General features: G+C 41.7%; 1 protein-coding gene across 4 annotated transcripts in view; it reads right to left on the reverse strand.

Annotated features, from left to right (window-relative positions):
- Nucleotides 1-2,273: 2,273 nt before the first annotated feature.
- The window catches only part of ALG1 (ALG1 chitobiosyldiphosphodolichol beta-mannosyltransferase), a 65,449-nt gene continuing 44,894 nt past the window's right edge, over nucleotides 2,274-22,828 (reverse strand). For all 4 annotated transcript variants that reach the window (XM_040356995.1, XM_040356994.1, XM_040356993.1 and 1 more), the window contains 3 exons: nucleotides 21,184-21,298; nucleotides 19,197-19,272; nucleotides 2,274-2,706 (listed from right to left, as the gene is read on the reverse strand). In XM_040356995.1, coding sequence (XP_040212929.1) covers nucleotides 2,575-2,706; nucleotides 19,197-19,272; nucleotides 21,184-21,298 — 323 coding nt within the window. In that variant the 3' untranslated portion in view covers nucleotides 2,274-2,574. The remainder of the gene's footprint in view (nucleotides 2,707-19,196; nucleotides 19,273-21,183; nucleotides 21,299-22,828) is intronic.

A 22,828-nucleotide genomic window follows, 5' to 3' on the forward strand; every position in this document is an offset into this window, starting at 1 on the left:
AAAGTCTGCAGTTAAAGGACACGTTGTTAATTTCAAATCCATTGTGGTGGTGTATAGAGCCAAAAAGATTAGAATTGTGTCGATGTCTCAATATTTATGGACCTGGCTTATGTGAATCCAATTAGCTGGTCTCAAATTTATTTTAAGTAACAATTTTGGGCAAATGTATTATGTTCTATGCCATAATCATTCATTAACTGTTTGTTTCATTATGTATTTAAAGTGAACCTCATGCACTTTTTTTACCCTTTCTACATTAATAAAGTAGGCATTTATATGCCGTTTTCTATTCAAATACAACTCACATTATTACTATTTTCTCTGCCATATAAAGTCCATGATGCTATATAGGATGTTGGGAGATTAAATACACTGATCAATTCTCATTCCTTTCCATTTTTCGATGAATCACGTTGGGCCTGGTTTCTTGTGTGACATCACATCTTCTTCTTTTGTCACTTCTGGCCGGTGGAAAGCAAAGCACTGGAATCTGGAGGTTGTGGCGGCCATATTGGAGTACCCAGAGGTATACTAGATGGCTGTGTGGCTTGCGTTTTACTGTCTAATGTCTACTGTCTAATGTAGGAGTAGTGACTGCGTAAGAGTGGATTGCAACTTAAAGCTATTCCAGACCCACTTATTAGCGTAAGTGGTCACTGAGTGCAATAGAGTGTGGGACTGGACACCAGTGGTGACCACGAAGGTGTATTATAGTCCTGGATTTTGGGGAAGAGCATGGTTTAGGACACCAAAGGTGGACTCATTTATATTTCCAGGGAAGACTTTCATAGTGTTGTGTTGTCTTTGGATGGAAGTATTTTCTAGGTCTGCACATTGGGAAAGAATATGGTGATCAGCATGGGAAACAAATAGACTTTCTTGCAACAGTGTTTTATTTATTCTAGACTTTTAAATAACACCTTTTATGCTAGTGTTTAAAAGGAGAAAAAAAGTTTGTGTTTACAAAATGTATCAATTCATTTATTGCACCATTCACTTTTATTAGGTTATGTTTTATGCAATGTGATGCGAGAGCAAGTTTTTTAAAGCATGGGACATTGCATATTGTTCACAAACTGAAAGTGCAGAGAACCCACAGCAAAGTATAGAAATTGCTGGGAAGATGGCAGACGTGGGGGATTCTATACTGAACCGAGCTCGAATAAAGACATTCAGAGTTTTTAGATCCAAGATGGGGTGCATGCCCTCTTTGATCTGGAAACCGTGAAAGGTTGGAATAAAACCCCTGCTACAGGGACTGGGGCAAGAACACCCCAATTCAGAAGACCTATTTAGGATGACATAATGCAGGCACCCCAAGTACACTGCAGCCCATTGGTGTGAACAGGCCCTATACAAGGCCAGGCTTTTTGGCTCATCCTTGCGTCTAGGCACAGTTCTTCACGGTAAATTGTATTAAGCCATAAAGAACAATGTAACAGAATATAAGCAACAAGGGTAATGTAATGCAGTGCAATTATGTGTAATTGTAAAACAAAAAATGGGCCTTCTTCCTCCCTTCATTCATTCAAGCTCCTTTAAATTGATGAATTGCCAAAGTCAGACTCTATAATAAAAGCTTCAAGAGGGTATATAGAAAAATAGTTAATTTATTTCTTTACTAATAAGAAATGCAATGGTTGATAACAGGGTAAAGTTTATGTTTAGCCAACACCTTTTTTCAATAAGATTGGGAAGGGTTAAATTGCCCTGCCAGGTTATTTTTTGCAGTCATGGACAGGAAGTGGAGGAAAATTCTCCCAATGGTGCACAGATACGCAACAGGAAATCACCTAAAACAAGCAAATTTGCCCTCTTAGGCCCCATACACACGAGGGGATCCATCCGCTCTCAGCGGATCGGTTTCAGCGGATAGATCCCCTGGTGTGTACGTTCCAGCGGATATTTATCCGCGGATATTTCCGAATTCCAGCAGATAAAAATTTGTAGACATGTCTACAAATCTATCCACTGGAATCGGCACCAGTGGATCGATCCGGTGGTTTGTACAGACTCACCGGATCAATCCGTCCGAACCCATCCCTCGCATGCGTCGTAATGATTCGACGCATGCGTGGATATCCTTATATGACAGCGTCGCGCACGTCGCCGCGTCATCATCGCAGCGACGGCGCGACACGTCACCGCGATGGGAATTCGGTGTGGATTTCAATCCGATGGTGTGTACACTCCATCGAATTAAAATCCGCAGAGGATTTATCCGCGGATACGGTCCGGCGGACCGTATCCGCGGATAAATCCTATCGTGTGTATGGGGCCTTAGGCAGATGTCCCTGGAATAGGTGTCTCCATTAGAGGATTTCCTCTTAATTCTGGGGACAACCAAGGTTTTAGGTTTTCCCCACCTTTCTTCCTGAGTGACAATGGTCACCAGTACAAATAGGGTAAATCTTCCCAATGGTGACACAGACAGCAATAAAAACGTGGCACAGTCTAACCCTTCCTCACTCTATCCAAAGCGCAAATGTTTTTCCTAGAGATAGACTTTAATTATTGTGCATACATTGTGATGTAGAAGAAATATTTCATCATACAAAAAAATATACATAAGTTTTAGTTTCCTTTAAAGAGCGGAAGAACAGTTTCGTCCCAGGTTTCGTCCCAACGCATCTGTTTAGAGTCTCTGAGATTTTCCCGAAATCGCTTCAGTTCACCAAAGTCACTTGTAAAATTAGAGAATAACGTCTGTAAAAAAAAAGGGGGGAAGAAGATGAGAAATAAAAATAACCATCTAATACAGCGCACTTATAAATAAACACGGTAGCACTTAACAGGTCATGTGTATGAGACACGGGATGATTTAATAAAGGTAAATCCACTTTGCTCTACAAGTGCACTTGAAATGCAGTCGCTGTAGATCGGAGGGGGACATGCAAAGAAAAAAAAAAAATTATGGGCCAAGTTGCACACTTGATTACCTCCACACCTATTCAAAGTTTCTGTAACAGTGTTGACTTAGCCTGATTTCACAGTAAAGCAACAATGGTTAGATCACTGTTTAACTCCTCTCCTCAGTGCCTTGAAAAACTATTCATACCCCTTGAAATTTTCCACATTTTGTCATGTTGCAAGCAAAACATGAATGTATTTTTTGGGTATTTTATGTGATAGACCAACACAAGGGATGAGATTTACTAAAACTGGAACAGCTGTGCATGGTAGCCAATCAGCTTCTAACTACATTTTTTAAAAGGACCTTGCTAAGATGTGCATCATCACAGGGTGACTGATTGCTTTGGATGCATCAATATGAGTGTGCCAACGTCCCGGTATAATGAGAATGGAAACTAATCTAGGCTAGAAAAAATTAACCTTTGGTGGCACACGAGTAATAAATATAAAAATCTATAGATATTTATTGTAGAAAATATGTATATAAAAAAAAGTATCTAGACTTATAATACAGTATTACATCAGCATAGGAACCCAGCAGGTATTCCAATAACACTTCCAAAACCTTATAGTAATGCAAGTACGCTCACATCATGAGGATACATAAACATCAAACAATAAAAGTATATATAGAATTTGTGTCCTTGAAACTGGGTCCGGTATGCAGGGCATTTGTTCTTGCTTTGCTCAACATGTTTCGCGTGAAAACACTTCATCAGGAGCATAGAAGTCTAATAGAAGACATACATAAACATAGACAGAAACATCGTCAAAGATGTCAATTAATCACACAAGTTTATACATAAAACAGTTACACAAAACATAAAAAATATACAGTGAAACCGTTGCTATCCGTGTAGAACAGTGTCTACCACTCCCATCTGACAATATCAGCCTCAAATTAACTGTACCACCACTATGTGGATGTGCAAAGGTCAGCTGGTATGTATAATATATATAGTAACGGGACACAACACATATGTGTCACCGACAGAACAGGGCAATGATAACCTCAGGCCCCCATCATACGGCCCCCCTACCAGAGAAATTGCATATCAATACTAAGCTACAAGGTGAGTATATATAATGTATTGCATATTTTACTTTCATTTACAGACAAATCGTGTTTAAAGGATGAACACAGACCCGAATACCACCATTAGGGCTATATATGTATAGCTTTTTGGTACTCTAAAAAAGAGATATAATATCATTGAAAATTATATTATGTATATCTTAAATCGTTGTCAAATTGCCATATTGGTGTCAAAGAGTGTCCAGCCCCAAAAAGATAAAAAAGTATTGTATAGAGATAAGGCTCACCGTTATATATGGCAGTGGAAGGTCAAACCAGACACAATCTGCTAGTAAGCAGAAAAAGAGGGGAAGAGGAAGGGTCCCTCCAATGTGGTCAGGTCTCTTTGCACCCCAAATGGCCAAACATGGATCACTGGCACGGACTGGGCAAAAGAGAAGAGATAGCCGTCTCTGCCCAAAAGTTCATCCGAAAAGAGGGGTTAATCTGGCTAATATCTAAAAAGTAAAAGAATAATTGTTGCGCTGCAATGTAAAAAATGCAAAAAATTACAAAGCGTGAAAATTTGTGATTGAAAACAAAAATACCACTGAAATCACTCTCGCTTACCGCATTTCCTGATCTCATAAGCAAGATCAAAAATAGCTTATGGCTCATAACCCAGCCGCGGTCTCTGCTCTTCCCAAACAAATTCCTCTTTTGACCAATGCAAATGAATCCCGGTATGAATGGAAACTCAATCCGCCAATCAATCACATGAGATAGAGCAAAGAGAGGAGAGGCTCACATAGTGTAAAACAGCTTAAAAGCACTTTATTAAACTTTAAAAACAAAGATCCACTCACATTTGTGTAGAAATATAAATAGCATGTCAATATGTAGAAAAGCCGGCCGGCTCCCACAGCCTGTACGTTCCGGGACTCTGCGTGGTATAGTATGCGGTATCGTCAGCATGCCGCCCCTTCCTACATTGTTTCATTATTGATGATGTCGTCCAGGGGCACGAGCGGCGTGCTGACTCACCGCTATTTGAATTCCACTACACAGGGAATGCCCAGCTCAGAGATCCAGGAGTCCCTGGCACCATCGCCACCATTTTGAAAAGGGGCAAATGTGCCAATAGTGTCAAAATTAATGCGGACATATAATAATGAAAATAGCCACAAAGCCAATTAAGGTTAAAAAAAAACGGAACGGAAAAACAGGGTAATACTTTATAGATGAATATAAAATATCGGACATTAATTTACGGATAACGAAACAGTAACATTAGTGAAATGTGTAAACAATGTTCCTATTCGGCTTGAAATGGGACTGGCAGCCATTGGAGGCCAGTAGGGCCACACATACGTTGGACAGAAGCCCTGACACCCCCAGCATATCTGTAATGAAATAAGAAGCCGGATGGAGAAATTATAATATAAAAAGAATAAAAAAATAATTAAAATGTAAACATTTAAAAAAAGAGGATTTAAAAATAGCCAATGTAGCTAGTGTGTTATAATTATGAAAAATTAACACCAACTCCCTTTCCGATTATAAAAAGGGGCATATTTACTTACACCCCATTGGTTGGTCAAACCGCCCAGTCTGGCTAATCTGTGCATGGCCAAATGGGAGGACGTTGTCTATATGGACAGGAGCCCACACTTAATTTTGTGGGCAAGGTACATTGACAACGTCCTTCTCCTATGGGGGGGGCACCAAGTTGGAATTAGACAGACAATTATGGTTTTCTGCTCAACAACAATGAAAGAGGTATCCGCTTTTGTCCATGAGGCCAGCCAAGAAAGTATCAACTTTCTAGATCTTACTATCATGAAGATTGGCGACTCTTTGTGACCAAATCTTACTTCAAAACAGACAGATCGTAACCCTTTTATACCTCTGGATAGTTGTCACAACGACATGTGGTTGAAATCTGTCCCCAAAAGTCAATTAATTAGGAGGAGACGGAACTGCACAACTATGGATGACTACAGATTCCAAGCAGGAATACTGAAGGGGAGGCTACAGGAGAAAGGTTATGATCCAGGATCTCCAGGATCTCGACACCACTATGAAGGAGGTGGCCATGATAGATAGATCATCTTTATTGGAGGTCAACACTCAAAAGGTCAAGAAACCACCTGTGGTGCCTTTTATTACCACTTTTTCTACTCCGCATTATGCGATTAAGAAAATTATTCGCAAACATTGGCACATACTAAACAGTGATAGGACCATCAATACCTTTTTACCAGCGAACCCTCAGGTCATTTGTAGGGGAGTCGCTTACCTTAGAGATAGGGTGGCCCCTAATGTAGTTGACCCCCCCCATTAAGAAGGTGTCCTTTTTTCAGAAGGGTTTGTCTGGCTACCATCAGTGCCGTAGATGCCAGGTTTGCACATTAAATACATGTAGGTTGAAGAAAACAGATTCTCTCTTTCCCACAAGCACTTCAAGGGAACATAAAATTGAACCCTTCATTACCTGTAGCTCCACGGGCATAGTGTATCTTTTACAGTGCCCGTGTGGGCTGCAGTATATTGGCAGGACCAAGAGGACAATGCAGATTAGGCTAGGTGAGCATATCACCAATATAAAAACAGGCTTTCAGCAACATTCAGTCTCTAAACATTATGATCTACACCATAACCGAAATCCAGCCAATACCCTCTTTTTGGGAATTGACACATTCGATGCCCATTGGAGGGGTAGCTCTCTGGTGCGAGAGCTCTCTAGAATGGAGATGGCTTGGATATATCGCATGCAGAGTTACACTCCTCATGGCTTAAATGTTGACACGGATGTCAATGCCTTCATAGATAATGGGTAAAGCATGTATTTTTGAGCTGCATAACCAATGATGTACTTCAATGTTTTTGTTTGTTGTGTACTGGTTCAGACATCCAGGTGGGTCTATGGAGTCCATGCCAATAGAATTTACCCCTTTTTGTCTTCATAAGCGGTAGAATTGGTGGGGTGGGTATAACCATTCAAATTCAGTTTGACCAACCAAAGGGGTGTAAGTAAATATGCCCCTTTTTATAATCAGAAAGGGAGTTGGTGTTAATTTTTCTAAATTATAACACACTAGTTACATTGGCTATTTTTAAATCCTTTTTTTTTTAAATGTTTACATTTTAATTATTTTTTTATTCCTTTTATATTATAATTTCTCCATTCGGCTTCTTATTACATTACAGATACGTTGGACGGACCCCCTGACACCTCCATCATATGTGTGGCCCTACTGGCCTCCAATGGCTGCCAGTCCCAGTTCAAGTCGAATAGGAACATTGTTTACACATTGACTAATGTTACTGTTTCGTTATCAGTAAATTAATGTCCGATATTTTATATTCATCTCTAAAGTATTACCCTCTTTTTCCGTTCACCTTTTATGGTTCCTTTTACCATTTTTTTTAACCTTTTTTGGCTTTGTGGCCATTTTCATTATTATATGTCCGCATTAATTTTGACACTATTGGCACATTTGCCCCTTTTCAAAATGGTGCCCCTGGACGTCGTCATCTATTACGAAACGATGTAGAAAGGAACGGCGTGCTGACGATATCGCATACTATACCACGCAGAGTCCCGGAACGTACGGGGCTGTGGGAGCCAGCCGGCTTTTCTACATATTGACACGCTATTCGTATTTCTACACAAATGTGAGTGGATCTTTGTTTTTAAAGTTTAATAAAGTGCTTTTAAGCTGTTTTACGCTATGTGAGCCTCTCCTCTCTTTGCTCCATCTCATGTAATCGATTGGCGGATTGAGTTTCCATTCATACCGGGATTCATATTGCATTGGACAATAGAGGAATTCGTTTGAAATCCGGTAAGCGGCAGTGATTTCAGTGGTGGCGGCTTTTCTATCCATTGGGGATCATCACATTTTCCTTGGGTGTTTCGTTTATCACTATTGCATTTCACATTTGGAAAGGAACTTATGAGCACTGGATTTATTGGACTTTATTTTGGACTAGAATTTCATTCAATTATCTATACATTTCTTTACAAACCACACATAGATGTGACAGTTTCCTGCGAGTGGCTAGTGTCATTCAGATGTTCCACTGACAGGCACTGTCTCATTGGGTTTTTGGATTATATTTTATCATTTCATCTACCTCTTCTCCATTAGAGGGCGATGAGTAGGTGATTATGAATACACACACACACACAGGGTGTCTTTTTGTTTTCAATCACAGATTTTCACGCTTTGTCATTTTTGCATTTTTTACATTGCAGCGCAGCCATTATTCTTTTACTTTTTACATATTAGCCAGATTAATCCCTCTTTTCAGGTGAACTTTTGGGCAGAGACGGCTATCTCTTCTCTTTTGCCCAGTCCGTGCATGTGATCCATGTTTGGCCATTCGGGGTGCAAAGAGACCTGACCACATTGGAGGGAAACTTCCTCTTCCCCTCTTTTTCTGCTTACTAGCAGATTGTGTCTGGTTTGACCTTCCACTGCCATATATAATGGTGAGCCTTACCTCTATACAATACTTTATCTTTTTGGGGCTGGACACTCTGACACCAATATGGCAATTTGACAACAATTTAAGATATAATATCATTGAAAATTATATTATGTATATCTCTTTTTTAAGAGTACCAAAAAACACCCAGCTGGCTGGCTGGGTCAGCTATACATGTATAGCCCTAATGGTGGTATTCGGGTCTGTGTTCATCCTTTAAACACGATTTGTCTGTAAGTAAAAGTAAAATATGCAATACATTATATATACACTCACCTTATAGCTTAGTATTGATATTGATATGCAATTTCTATGGTAGGGGGGCCGTATGATGGGGGCCTAAGGTTATCATTGCCCTGTTCTGTCGGTGACACATATGTGTTGTGTCCCGTTACTATATATTATACATACCAGCTGACCTTTGCATGTCCCCATAGTGGTGGTGCAGTTCATTTGGGGCTGATATTGTCAGATGGGAGTGGTAGACACTGTTATACACGGATAGCAACATTGACAGGTTCACTGTATATTTTTTATGTAACTGTTTTATGTATAAACTTGTGTGATTAATTGACATCTTTGACAATGTTTCTGTCTATGTTTATGTATGTCTTCAATTAGACTACCATGCTCCTGATGAAGTGTTTTCACACGAAACATGTTGAGCAAAGCAAGAACAAATACCCTGCATGTCCAGTTTCAAGGACACAAATTCTATATATACTTTTATTGTTTGATGTTTATGTATCCTCATGATGTGAGCGTACTTGCATTATTATAAGGTTTTGGAAGTGTTATTGGAATACCTGCTGGGTTCCTATGCTGATGTAATACTGTATCATAAGTCTAGAAACTTTTTTTTTTGTATACATATTTTCTACAATAAATATCTATAGATTTTTATATTTATTACTCGTGTGCCGCCAAAAGTCAATTTTTTCTAGCCTAGATTCGTTTCTATTCTCAGCTTCTAACTAACTATTTTTGCCCATTCTTCTTTGCAATATATCTCAAGCTCTGTCAGAATGGATGGAGAGCGTCTGAACAGCAATTTTCAAGTCTTGCCACAGATTCTCATTTTGACTGGGCCATTCGAAGACATAAATAGGCTTTGATCTAAACCATTCCATTGTAGCTCTGGCTGTATGTTTAGGGTTGTTGTCCTGCTGGAAGGTAAACCTTCCCCCCAGTCTCAAGTCTTTTGCAGACGCCAAAAGGTTTTCTTCTAAGATTGCCCTGTATTTGGCCTCATCCATCTTTCCATCAACTCTGACCAGCTTCCCTGCCCCTGTTGAAGAAAACCATCCCCACAACATGATGCTGTGACAGCATTTTGATTTTAGGCCAAAAAGTTAAATTTTGGTCTCATCTGACCAGAGCACCTTTTTAGACATTTGCTGTGTCCCCCACTATGGCTTTCTTTCAACAATGGTTTTCTTCTTGCCACTCTTCCATAAAGGCCAGATTTGTGGAGTGCATGACTAATAGTTGTCCTGCGGACAGATTTTCCCAGTTGTGGATCTCTGCAGCTTCTCCAGAGTTACCATGGGCCTCTTGGCTGCTTCTCTAAATAAATGCTCTCCTTGCCTGGCCTGTCAGTTTAGGTGGATAGCCACGTCTTGGTAGGTTTGCAGTGCCATACTCTTTCCATTTTTGGATGATGGATTGATATTTTTTTTAAACCTAACCCCGCTTTAAACTTCTACACAACTTTATCCCTGACCTGTCTGGTGTGTTCCTTGGTCTTTGTGATGCGGTTTGTTCACTAAAGTTCTCTAACAAACCTCTGAGGGCTTCACAGAACAGCTGGATTTATACAGAGATTAAATTACACATGGACTACAGTATATTTACTAATTTGGGTAACTTTTGAAGGCAACTGGTTCCACTAGATATTAGTTAGGGGTAGCAGAATAAAAGGAGGCTGAATACAAATGCATGGCACACTTATCAGATATTTGTAAAAAAAAAAATTGAAAACCAGTTATCATTTTCCTTTAACTTTAAAATTATGTGCCACTTTGTGTTTGTCTATCACATAAAATCCCAATAAAATACATTTACATTGTTTGTAACATGACAAAATGTGGCAAATGTTAAGGGGTATTGATCCTTTTTCAAGGCACTGTTTGTTTCTCCTGTAAACATGTTCCCAATTTTAAACGTGCATTTCAAGGATGCAAAGACTGCCTGACACCACTGGCCTTCCCTGCCTAAGTCTGAGTGCCACTCTACATGAGAATATTAAAATCTGGTAGAAAGGCAAATCAAAGTACTCATCTCAGTTATATTTAAAAGTTACATTTAAAGCCCAACTTAGGGCATTTGTTTTTCAAATAGTCCTGCACCTGGTTCAAGATACATTTCTCTCTGGCTCTATGCCTTGCAGTACCAGTCCTCTACTAGATGCCCCAAGTTTTTTTACCCAGAAGACTGAGAACATACTGTGGAAACATAGCATCACCAGGGTGCCCTGCCCTCACACTCTAATTTTGCATAGTGTGGTGCTGACCATGACCAGCCTAAAGACATCTGGACATGTAATGTACTACACAATGTATGAGACAGCAGGATGTACCACAGCGTACAGCAGGGGAATCAGATGTTTCACCCATTCTAAGTGTCCAATGCTTGCAGTAGCCAGAGGGCAACATCACTGGAACATTTTAAACACAGGCTGCCAGAAAGTTAGGTATTTCTAGCCTCTTTACAGGTCTATTTGAATTATAGGATGATAGTGGCCTTCAGAATGAATTTGAAAAAAATAATTAAACCTGCGAGTCTTGTAAAAAATCTTATCGCTATACCGGTGTTTAATATAGAACAGAAACTCAAAATGCAACCTACAACTAAACTGAAAACATGAATTATATACACTACTGTGCAAAAGTTTTAGGTAGTTTTTAAAAAAAATGCTGTAAATTAGGAATGCTTTCAGAAATAGAATGGTTAATATTTGTATCAATTAACATAATGGAAAGTAAAAGAATTGAAGATAAATCTAATCTAATCAAATCAATATTTGTTGTGACCACCCTGTGCCTTCAAACAGCATCAAATCTAGGTACATTTGCATACAAGGAACTCGGCAGGTGGGTTATTTCAAACATCTTGGAGAACTAACCACAAATCTTCTGTGGATGTAGGCTGCCTCAAATCCTTCTGTCTCTTCATGTAATCCCAGACAGAGGGCCATATTCTCGAAAAATATCCGCCTGCTGCGCTTAGGGCACTTACACTCCGCTGTCCCAACTTACTGGAGCAGGTGTTGTATTCCGCCAAACACTTGCTCCATAAGTTGGGACAGCGGAGTGTAAGTGTCCCGGCGTAGCCTGGCGGATCTCCAAGGGGGCGTCTTCTATTCAAATGAAGCGCGCCCCCGATGCGAAAGAACTGGGCATGCGCCGGGCTGCAAAAAGCCCAGTGCGCATGCTCCAGTTCTCGGCGGAAAACGTGTGCGTCATTGACGTAAAGTCGTATTCAAGAACGACTTACGTAAACGACGTACTCGACGAAAAAACACGACGGGGACCCGACGCCATCCGTAACATGGCCTACGCGAGACTTGCGGAAATTTAATCCTCCATATAGCAGGACTAAATTTCCGCTTACGCAAACGACGTTAGCGACGGTTACGCGACGCAAACTCGTTCGGGAATCGGCGTAGAAGAATCATTTGCATATGCAAATGACTCCTTCACGTAAATGCCATCTAGCGGCGGCCGGCGTCATTGCATTTAAGATCCGCCAGTGTAAGATGGCGGATCTTAAGTGTATCTATGCAAAAATGATTCTGAGAATCAGGAGCATAGATACACTGGCCAAAAAAGGGAGTTACGATGGAGTATCTGACTTACTCCATCGTAACTTCACTGAGAATATGGCCCAGAGTCACTGATGTTGATAGTAGGGCTCCGTGGGGGCCAAAGCATCACTTACAGGACTCATTCTTCTTTAAGTTGAGGATGGTTCTTAAGGACCTTGGGCTAAATATTTGGGGTCATTGTCCTGCTGCAGAATAATAGGATTTTTTAACAGCTTACCTGTAAAATCCTTTTCTTGGAGTACATCACAGGACACAGAGCAGCCATAGTAATTACTATGTGGGTTATACGCCACCTTCCTGTCTTTTGGTACACTCAAAAGACAGGAATTCCCCCTCTATATAACCCCTCCCATACAGGGAGTACCTCAGTTTTTGCAGAAAAGCAATATACATATATCCTAATAAGAGGGGAGGGAACTTTGTGTCCCGTGGTGTACTCAAAGAAAAGGATTTTACAGGTAAGCTGTTATAAAAATCTTAATTTTCTTTATCGTACATCAAAGGGCATAGAGCAGCCATAGTAATTACTATGTGGGATGTCCCAAAGTAATGCCTTCTGAGGGGAGTGAGACACAAATCAAAAAGCAGGCCGCCACCAGGCGCGAGGACTGTCATCTTACATCCAGCTGATAGAATTTAGTGAATGTATGCACTGATGACCAAGTTGCAGCCTTGCAAATCTGAGTCATAGAAGCCTGGTGATGCACTGCCCAAAAAGCACTGACTGCCCTGGTAGAGTGCGCTTTGACTCAAAAAGGCGGAACCTTTTTCAGACCATAAGCTTGAATAATAACCTGACAAATCCATTTTGAAATGGTTGATTTAGACACTGCCTGCCCCTTCCTGGGGCCATCTGGCAGCACAAACAAAACATCAGCTTTCTGTATCTGAGCGGTTTCTTTTAGATAGGCCTTAAATGCTCTCACTACAGCGAGAGAGTGTAACAGGGCAATATCTTTATTCAGATGAAAACCTGACACTACCTTAAGCAGAAAGGTTGGGAGAGGAGGCAACACCATCTTGTTCTTATAAATAACTAAGTATGGCTCTTTACAAGAAAAAGCTGCCAATTCTGATACCCTTCTTGCGGAGGTTACCGCAACTAAGAACACCAAGTTCCTTGTCAAAAGAACCAAGGGAATATTGCGCATCGGTTCAAAGGGCGGTCTTTGTAAAACTGTCAACTAGATTCAAATCCCATGGGCACAAGGGTCTCCTAACCGGCGGTACTATTAGTGTTACCCCTTGTATAAAAGGCACAGACCAAAGAATGCGAAACAAGCGCCTTTAAAAAATGACTGACAAAGCAGAGATCTGACCTTTGATCGTACTTAAGGCTAGCTTAATTTTTACCCCCAACTGTAGGAAGGCAAGAATTCTACTTATGGCATACTTCCAAGGATGCCATCTTTTGGCTTCACACAAGGAAACATAGGCACTCCAGACCCTATAATAAATGGTCCTAGAGGCCAGCTTCCTTGCATTAATCAGGGTAGTTACCACTGAACCTGAAACCCCCGATTCTTTAGTATAGCCAAACCGTTAAATTTAGTGATTGTAAGGGAGGATGGAATACCGACCCCTGCGAAAGCAGGTGCGGACGATATGGAAGATTCCATGGATCCCCTACTGTCATCCTTACAATCTCTGCATATCAGGATTTTCTGGACCATGCCGGGGCTACCAGAATTAACGGCCTCCCTTCCTCTTTGATCCTGCGAAGAAGTTGCGGTAGCAGCTGAACTGGGGGAAACGCATAAATCAGTGAAAACTGATCCCAAGGGGTCAGCAACCCATCTGTTCCATATGCGAGGGGATCCCTTGTTCTTGATACAAAGCTGTCCAATTTCTTGTTGAACCTGGAGGCCAATAGATCTATGTCCGGGGTACCCCATCTTTGGCATATGGCCAGAAAAATGTCGGGATGTAGAGACCATTCTCCCTCGGGAATAGTTGTTGACGGCTCAGGAAATCCGCCTGCCAATTCTCCACCCCCAGAATGAAGACTGCAGATAGGCAAGGTACATGCCCCTCTATCCAACCCTGTCGGATTGTATCCTGACGGGACAACCTTGCAACCTGAACGTCCAGGCCATTAGAGCCAGACGTGCCGCCCGAATCTCTAGGATGTTGATGGGCAAGGTCTTCTCGGATTCTGACCACTTCCCCTGGACAGTGGTCTATTCCAGGATTTCACCCCAGCCCAAGGAGGCTGCCATCCATTGTTACAACCTTCCAGGTAACCAGCACTAAGGATTTTCCCTTCTGCAAATTTTTGGTTATCAACCACTAACAGACTCTGGCACACCCTCGGGGACAGATACATTGGGTAATCCAAGGCTTGAGTTTTTTTGTTCCAAGCAGACAGAATACTGTTCTGCAACAGTCTTGAATTAAACTGGGCATAGGGAACTGCTTTGAATGAAGCCACCATCTTCCCTAGCAACTTCATGAAAAGACGAATGTAAGGACTCTTCCTTGCCCTGACCACTTGGACCAGCTCTCTTATAGTGTTGACCTTTGTCTGAGGCAAAAACACCCTTCTTTGGTCTGTGTCTATAACCAGACCTAAATACTCCAGCCTCCTTGCTGGTCGCAAGGATGACTTCTCTAGGTTGAGAATCCAACCCAGGTGTTCCAGATATTTGACTGTGCTGGACACACTCTGGTTTGACAGTGTCACCAACTGATCTACCAGCAACAGGTCGTCCAGGTATGCCATTACTGCTATACCATGGGCTTTTAATCTCGCCAAAGACGGGTCCAGAACCTTTGTAAACACCCGAGGCGTGGTGGCCAACACGAAGGTCAAGGCCACGAACTGAAAGTGCAGGTGTTCTACCACTTAAAGCAGAAACTACTGGTGAGCGGGACAAATTGGCACAGCGCAGATATGCATCTTTAAAGTCTATTGATGCTAGAAATTCACCTCCCCACAAGGTGGATACAACTGACCGGATTGATTCCATGCAAAAGGAGCAGATGTTTAGGAACCGATTCAGATCTTTAAGATCTAGAATGGGTCTGACTTCTCCATTCTGTTTTGGCAGCAGCATGAAGAGATTTGAATAAAACCCCATGCCCTGCTCTTCAGAGGTGGTCTTTATGATTACACCCTGAGACAGCAATCAGTATAGTGCCAGAAATAAAGACCTTCTTTTCACTGGGTCTTTGGGGACGTTCGAATTTAGAAAAGGAACCGGTGGAAATTTGTGAAACTCTAGTTTGTAGCCCGGGGTTACCACAGAGATGACCCACCCGTCTTGGATGTCCTCTTGCCAAGCCCCTGAAAACCACAGAAGTCTTCCCCCCACTCGATCGAGCAGGGGCACCCCTTCATATGGAGGTCTTGGGACTCTGTTTTGTAGACTTCTGCCCCCAGGGCTTTGTCCGACCTTGTGCTTGGCCTTGAAGCCTACCCTGAAGGCGGAGGCTGTCGCCCCTGGTACTAGAAACGAAGTGGATTTAAATGAAGGACGCCCACTCCTTCTCTTAACCGGTAGAAGGGTACTCTTACCACTTGAAATTTTTTGGATGCATTTATCTAAATCTTGCCCAAACAACCGTTCCCCATGAAAGGGAAAACCAGCCAATAGCTTTTTACATGGTGACTCAGCTGACCAATGTTTGAGCCACAGAATTCTATGCATATGTACTAACAGTAAAGCAAGGCGTGACGCCTTATGAATAGAATCTTTGATAGCATCAGCCGCAAAACATAAGGCTCCTTGAGCAGGCACACCCTTGATAACCTGCTTAACTTGGTCCTTTAGGGATTGACAAATGCCTACTGCTGCTACTGCACCCGCAACAGCAAATTAGGCCCTAAGTAAAGATTCCAGTTTATCAGCTGGATCCTTAAACACTTGGGATCTTTTTAACTTACCTTTCCCATGGCAGGATACTGCTGAAAATCACAGACAGACCCAATCTTCACCCATCACGGTGGGCCATGTAATGACGGACCTTCAAGGACTGGGATCACCTTGTATATGGGTCCTCTCCCTTAGACCTGTACAGCACCCTGCCAGAGCAATCTTTGGTTTAGTGTATGTGACCAAGGTGCTGGATCCCAGGGTCCAGCCCTCAAAAGAGGAGCATTACAGACAAGAAACCTTGTTCTTCCTCAAGGCTTGGATATCATCCATTTTGGTCTTTTTTGGCACTTTGAACGGATCAGACTGTATTGCCCCTTGATCCTGTCAAGGATCTCTTTGCGGAGCTTATTCATGGTACTTTATTAAAAGTGGTTGTAAAGGTTTAAATTGTATTTATTTTTAAATAACAAACATGTTATACTTACCTCCACTGTGCAGCTCGTTTTGCACCAAGTGGCCCCGATCGTGGTCTTCTGGGGTCCCACGGTGGCTGTCTCGGCTCGTTCCCACTTCTGATAACCCCCTCTGGGAAGCACTCTGCCAAGGGGGTTACCTTGCGGGTGCACTCCCGAGTCCTGTATTTGGCGTCCATAGCCGCCCACTACAGAACTCGGCACCGCCCCCTGGCAGCCACATCATTGGATTTGATTGACAGCAGCGCAAGCCAATGGCTGCGCTGCTATCAATCTATCCAATGAAGACGCAGGTCTTCCAGGGCTCAGGCAAGTAAAACAGGGGGGGGGGCTGGGGGGCCGCAAATCTTAAGATGTTTTTTTACCTTAATGCATGATGCATTAAGGTGAAAAAAACATGAACCTTTACATCCCCCTTTACCTTAGACACTGGTGAAAAAACTGAGGTATTGTATGGGAGGAGTTATATAGAGGGGGACTTCCTGTCTTTTGAGTGTACCAGTGTCCATTCACCTATAGGTGGCATATAACCCACATAGCAATTACTATGGCTGCTCTGTGTCCCGTGATGTATGATAAAGAAAATTTGGGGCCAATTACACACCTCCCTGATGGTATGGCATGATGGATACGTATCTGTGTGTATTTCTCAGCATTGAAGACACCATTGTACCACTCTCCAGCCCCTCATAGAACAAACTGCCTCCTGCTACAGCCAAATGTTTCACATTTTGACTCTTCAGTACAGAGAACCTGCTGCCATTTTTCTGCACTCCAATTCCTATGTTTCTGTGCATCGTTGAGTCACTTAACCTTGTTTCCACGTCGAAAATATGGCTTTTTGGTTACAATTCTTTCATTAAGACCACTTCTGGCCAGATTTCTCTGGATGGAAGATGAGTGTACCTGGATCCCACGGTTTTCTGATTAGCTCTGTGCTGATGGTACTGCTGTACATCTTCTGATGTTGAAGGTGAGTAAGCATGATATGTCTTTGATGTGTATTTCATCTGCTGCATTAAGTTTCCTGCATCTATGGTCCTCACCGATGCCCATTTCTTTGTGCTTCAAAAGAGCTTGAACAGCACATCTTGAAACCCCAGTATGCTTTAAAATCTTTGTCTGGGAGAGAGTTTGCTGATGCAGTAACTACCTTGTGTCTTGTTGCTGTGCTTAGTTTTGCAATGGTGTATGATCTGTAACAAGAAACCAGTCTTCCACAATCTCCCCTTAGAAGCAGAGTTTGGCTTTTCCTCACCCGGTTTTAACCCTCTTACACAGCCGTTTCAACTAATGATGGTGCTTGAACCTACATATGAAATTGATGATCATTAGCACCTGCTTGGTATAATTGGTTAATCATACACTTGACTCTAATCCTACAAAATCCCTAAAGTGTAGAAAGTAGGCAAGTGTAAGAATTGTTGCTGGTTTGAACTAAAAGGGTAGTCTCACTAAATATGGATTTGATTTCGATTTCTCTTCTGTTCGTTCACTTTGCATTTTGGAAGTTGATTAAAATAATCAATTAAAATGTATATTTTTGCAATTCTTATTTACATTTCCTCACACCTGCCTAAAACTTTTGCTCAGTTGTCAGGAAAGGTTCCATCCACTGGTGATATTTATTATTATTGTTTGGCTCGCAGTACTGCGGTTCACCAGCAGGTATCTCCTGGCAGTTTGGAACTGTCAGGAGAACTTCTCCCTGCTGGTATTATATCATCTGTGGGACGCAGTACTGGTCTCCACCAGCGGATGGATCCTGGCAGTGTGGAGCGTATGGCTCTTGCTGCGCTCAGGTGTGACTTGAAGCTAATCACTGACATCTCTACTTATACCCAGCGAGTACAAGCACACCTCGCCTTGGTATCTATCTCTCTTCCTGACCCTGAGCCTGCAATCCTGACCCCGAGCCTGCTTCTGACTCGACTTGATCTGATCCTTATCCCTAGCTCTTCCTGGACCTGTCCCGTCTGTATCCTGATATCCTTTGGATCCCTGCCCCGCAGCCAATCCATCCTTGCTCTCCTTGTCCCCCATCCTGCTGATATCCCCTGGTGTATGACCTCGGCCTGGCTTTTACTAAGATTCTGGTATCTTCCATTTGTGTACATATTGTTTATAGTTATTTTTGGGTCACTGTTTATTGGTTGTGTGTTGTTCACTTATCTTAATAAATTATTATATTTTCACCTAAATGCGTTTTTGGTCTCCTCTGTGCAGTCACACAGTCTGGTCTACTAGCTTCCTTGACATCAGTACTGTATGTGTGTGTGTGTGTGTTTGTGTGTGTATAATGGTTCTAGATAGAAAAACGTATATTCATATTGGTTAAAAACCTTATAGTCAAAGTATGTAATATATTTTAGGATTCAGAAGTGTCTGCTAATGTTCCCATTTAGCAATGAGGAAACCCACTGTTCCTTTTTATCTGAAGCAAGTTTTATTGTGAAACCATCATAATTTTCATGTCAGAGGCACTGCTGATTGTAAATTCCATATGAAGTTATGTCATGAACAGGTCAAAGAACAGAATAGTATAATAGCATTTTTGTCCTAAACAGCACACACTACCCCTAGATATAGAAATATAGGTATGACGTCACAAATACAATTGTTGCACATATTTAGGTCAAATGTGTGTTTTCTTTTACCTTTAGCTGTTTAGCAAGTTCTTTAGAATCTTCAAAAATCAGTCCATTTTCTTTATGTTTCACTAGTTCATGTAAACTGAGAATACAAATGATAAAAAAGGTGCTTACTTTGCAGCATTTTGAATACTTTATTGATAAACTGACAAGAGAGAAGTATGGATTCAACCCCCCCCCCCAAATCATACTTACCTAGGTGGATGCAGCATCGGTCCGATGCTGCATCTGTCCCCCAGCGCCTCTGCACTGAAAACCGAGCGATTGGACACCGCCGATCACTTGGTTTTTACAGCTCCATGAGCAGAGAGCTGTAGACTGTCAGTCACAGATCTCTGCTCTTCTCACTCTGCGCTCATTTGGAGCACTGAGCTGTGGAGGGGGCACAGCGGGCCGTCTCAGGCTCTCAGTGGCTCAATCAGCGGCTCAAGTCAGGTCCAGGCACATCCAGACTGTCTCAATGTTGTGGTGCCTGGACTGATATCAGTGATGTTGGCAGAGAGCGGACTTCAGACCGCTCTCTGCTGAAAATGGATCACAGGAATGCAAAATAAACTGCACTCCTGTGATCCATAGGAGAAGCCCAGCCAAACAAGCTTTTGCTGGACTTTTCCGTTAACCACTTGCTGCCCGCCATATAGCAGAATGATGGTGGAAAAGTGGTTGTGTTATCCTGATCGGACATCATATGAGTTATGTCAGCCCTGGGGGTTCTCTGTAATGTTGAATGGGGAGGGGGGGGATGTGCTCTCTTCTACATTTACTTAACTGAACATTGATTATTGCTATACTTTTTAATAGCCATAGTTAGGTAGGGTAGGCAGGCAAAGTGGAAGCGCTTTGTTGTACGCTGTGATGCAATTTCCAAGAAGCAAAGGATTTTGGCATGCTGTCAAGTTTCTGCCACCCTTGATGCCAGGGCGGTTTCTCTTATGCTGAAGGCAGCTGACAATCAACTGCCTGTGGAAAGGGCAGTCTTCCTATCGCCCAGAGGGACGGTTTCTTTGGCAGGATTTTTTTTATTGTACAAAGCCATCTCCAGGAATTGAGTTTGACTGCATTTAGGAACATTTTTTACCAATCTATAAAGATAAATTACTACACTGTGGAACCCTTTTCTCTGCTTTGCATTATTAACCAGATATTCTTGGCGCTCCCACTCCTCTTCCCTTGGAGCTAGTTGCATCCCACGTTTTTTAGCTTAGTGCTAGTTGGTCTATATTTAAAGTGAAGCTAAGCCCCTATCCTTTATAGCCAAGGAAGCTGCCATCTTGACCTCAGTTTGATCTGCAGTTGCCATGGTGTTGCACATGTGATCAGTAATGGCACTAGCCATTTGATAGCTTGACCGTTCAGCTGAGAGCATAAGCAACTATGACAGTTACTGTATCCGTTTTAAAAATGGTTAAATTGATTGGTTTAGTTCCAGCTTTAAATATATGGTTGCCTTTGGCAACATATAATTGTACCAGTTTATGTTGGTTGATATTTTTTCTTTTCCCTTTTTTAGCCTGAGTTCCACAGAATTAAAGCAGAACCAGGTCTACAAACACCAAATACTCACCTCAATAGCAACTATCCAATATCTGCATATTCTCCCCAGCTTTTTCCAGGTACCACAGGGGTTCAGTCATCCCAACACCCATGCCTAGCTCTGTGTACATGCTAAAGACGACTGCAGGCTGCCAAGTTTATTTTATAGCAGAAAAGACATAGCGTGTCTGTTCTGCAATAAAGCTCCTCCTCTTTGCCTTGTACCTTTAACTCCGCTTTATGTTTAATGTATGATGTAAAGTAATTGTGTATTAAAGGATAAGTTCACCTTTTGAAGGCCAACAGATCAGGGGTGCAATGTCAGGCTCCTGAAGACTTGCTGTTTGCCTGTACCTCCAATACGGGCAGGCAGTTATGGGAGAGCAGGAAAATTAATGAACTACAAGAGCATTAATGGAGTTGCTTATATTACACTGCAAACAATTTCAGAATTAATTACCATTTAAAATTCACTGCGCACACAGGAAGGCAACAGCCAAACATATCAACAACTTTCATAGGAAGGTCCAAACCACTGGAAGAATTGTGGAGACAGACTCCTAGGTCAGCCGATCCTACAGTGGTAAATAAACAAGAAAATGTGTTTTTAACAATAATATATATACTGCAACACCCCTAGTAATTTGTTGTAAAGTTAACATCAAGCATTAAAGTTTCAATCCACCAAACAGTAATGCTTGCTATGAAAGAAAACCTAAAGGCGGGCTAGCTTTTTATATGCCTTGGTTACCCAAATAATGAGAATACTTACTTCCACCACAGCAATGACTCATACAGACAGTATCTCACAAGAGTGAGTACACCCCTCAGATTTTTGTAAAAAAGGTATTATATCGTTTCAAGTGACAAAAGAAGATGTGATGTCACACAAGAAACCAGGCCCAACGTGATTCATCTATTGAATGATGTCTTTAGGGACAAATGATTGCCTGCCACCTCATCCGTGTGTGTAATACACATATATATATATATATATATAATATGTATCTCAAACAAAGGTGCACAAAAAGGGGCCCACAGTGCACTTCCCGGCACCAAGGAAAATTGTATCAACTGTTTAAGAGTGACAGCTAATAGGAAAAGAGTACATCTCACAGTAGTTTAAATAATAAATAAAAAGAGTGAACACTCAATAGATAAATCCTCCAAATGAAGTGAAATTATCTATAGCAGCAGCTGTTTAAAATAAATGAAGATACATTTATAAAACATAAAACAAAGTATCAAGCTAAAAGAACCAAAGTCCGATTGATAAAACATTGGATGAAGTCCAACTCCTCATACAACTAAAGTCCAGAAAAACAGGTATAGTTCTATGGTGATATGTGCTTCTAGGATAGGTTTTGTAGTGCACCCTACACCAGTTCCCAGTCTTCACCTCAAAAGTGGGTCACACTCCCCCTCTGGGGTTTAAACTCACCAGAAGGTATATAAATTAGAGCCTTGTATACCAATTTCTCTTAATCAGACTTCCATCATCTCTCCAGGATCAGCAGGGGTTAATTTCATTCTGTCTCCATCTGTTCATTAGAGCTCTAATGAACAGATGTCGATCTTGAAAGGGTGGTAGGGCAACACAGAGATTGGTGGAATAGGGGGGGGGGAGGCCATAGGGCACCCCCCAAGATGCACCCCTTAATCTGAATCACATAATAATAAAGGGGGTTGTATAGGGATAAAGGGATATGAGGGGTATTTTTCTTTTCCTTCTTTTCCCTCCTTTGTTTCCTGCTTTGAAAGGGAAATTTGAAAACAATGTCTCTGGGCTAGGGAAGGAAGAAGGACTGAGAGATGTGATTTATAGGCTCTGGAGATACCCCTATCTGTCCCTTGTATATAAGAGGGCTGATTAAATGAAGTGAAAAAAAATGAAACACTGTGGGAGTAGTTACAGGAGAGGGAATGTAGAGGGACTGCCTAATGCCAGAGAGGGATACTAGGTACTAAACCTGTTTTTTCTATATAAAGTGAAGGGTGTATGCCTTTTGTTACATGTATATCAAGACCTTATTTGTGTTGTACTTATGTTGCATTTTATGCGTCTGTTTTTTTTTAATTAATAATAAAACAGTTAGATTTAAAAC

The sequence above is a fragment of the Rana temporaria genome, chromosome 6 (genome assembly GCF_905171775.1).
Source record: "Rana temporaria chromosome 6, aRanTem1.1, whole genome shotgun sequence".
In the NCBI taxonomy this organism is placed as follows: domain Eukaryota; kingdom Metazoa; phylum Chordata; class Amphibia; order Anura; family Ranidae; genus Rana; species Rana temporaria.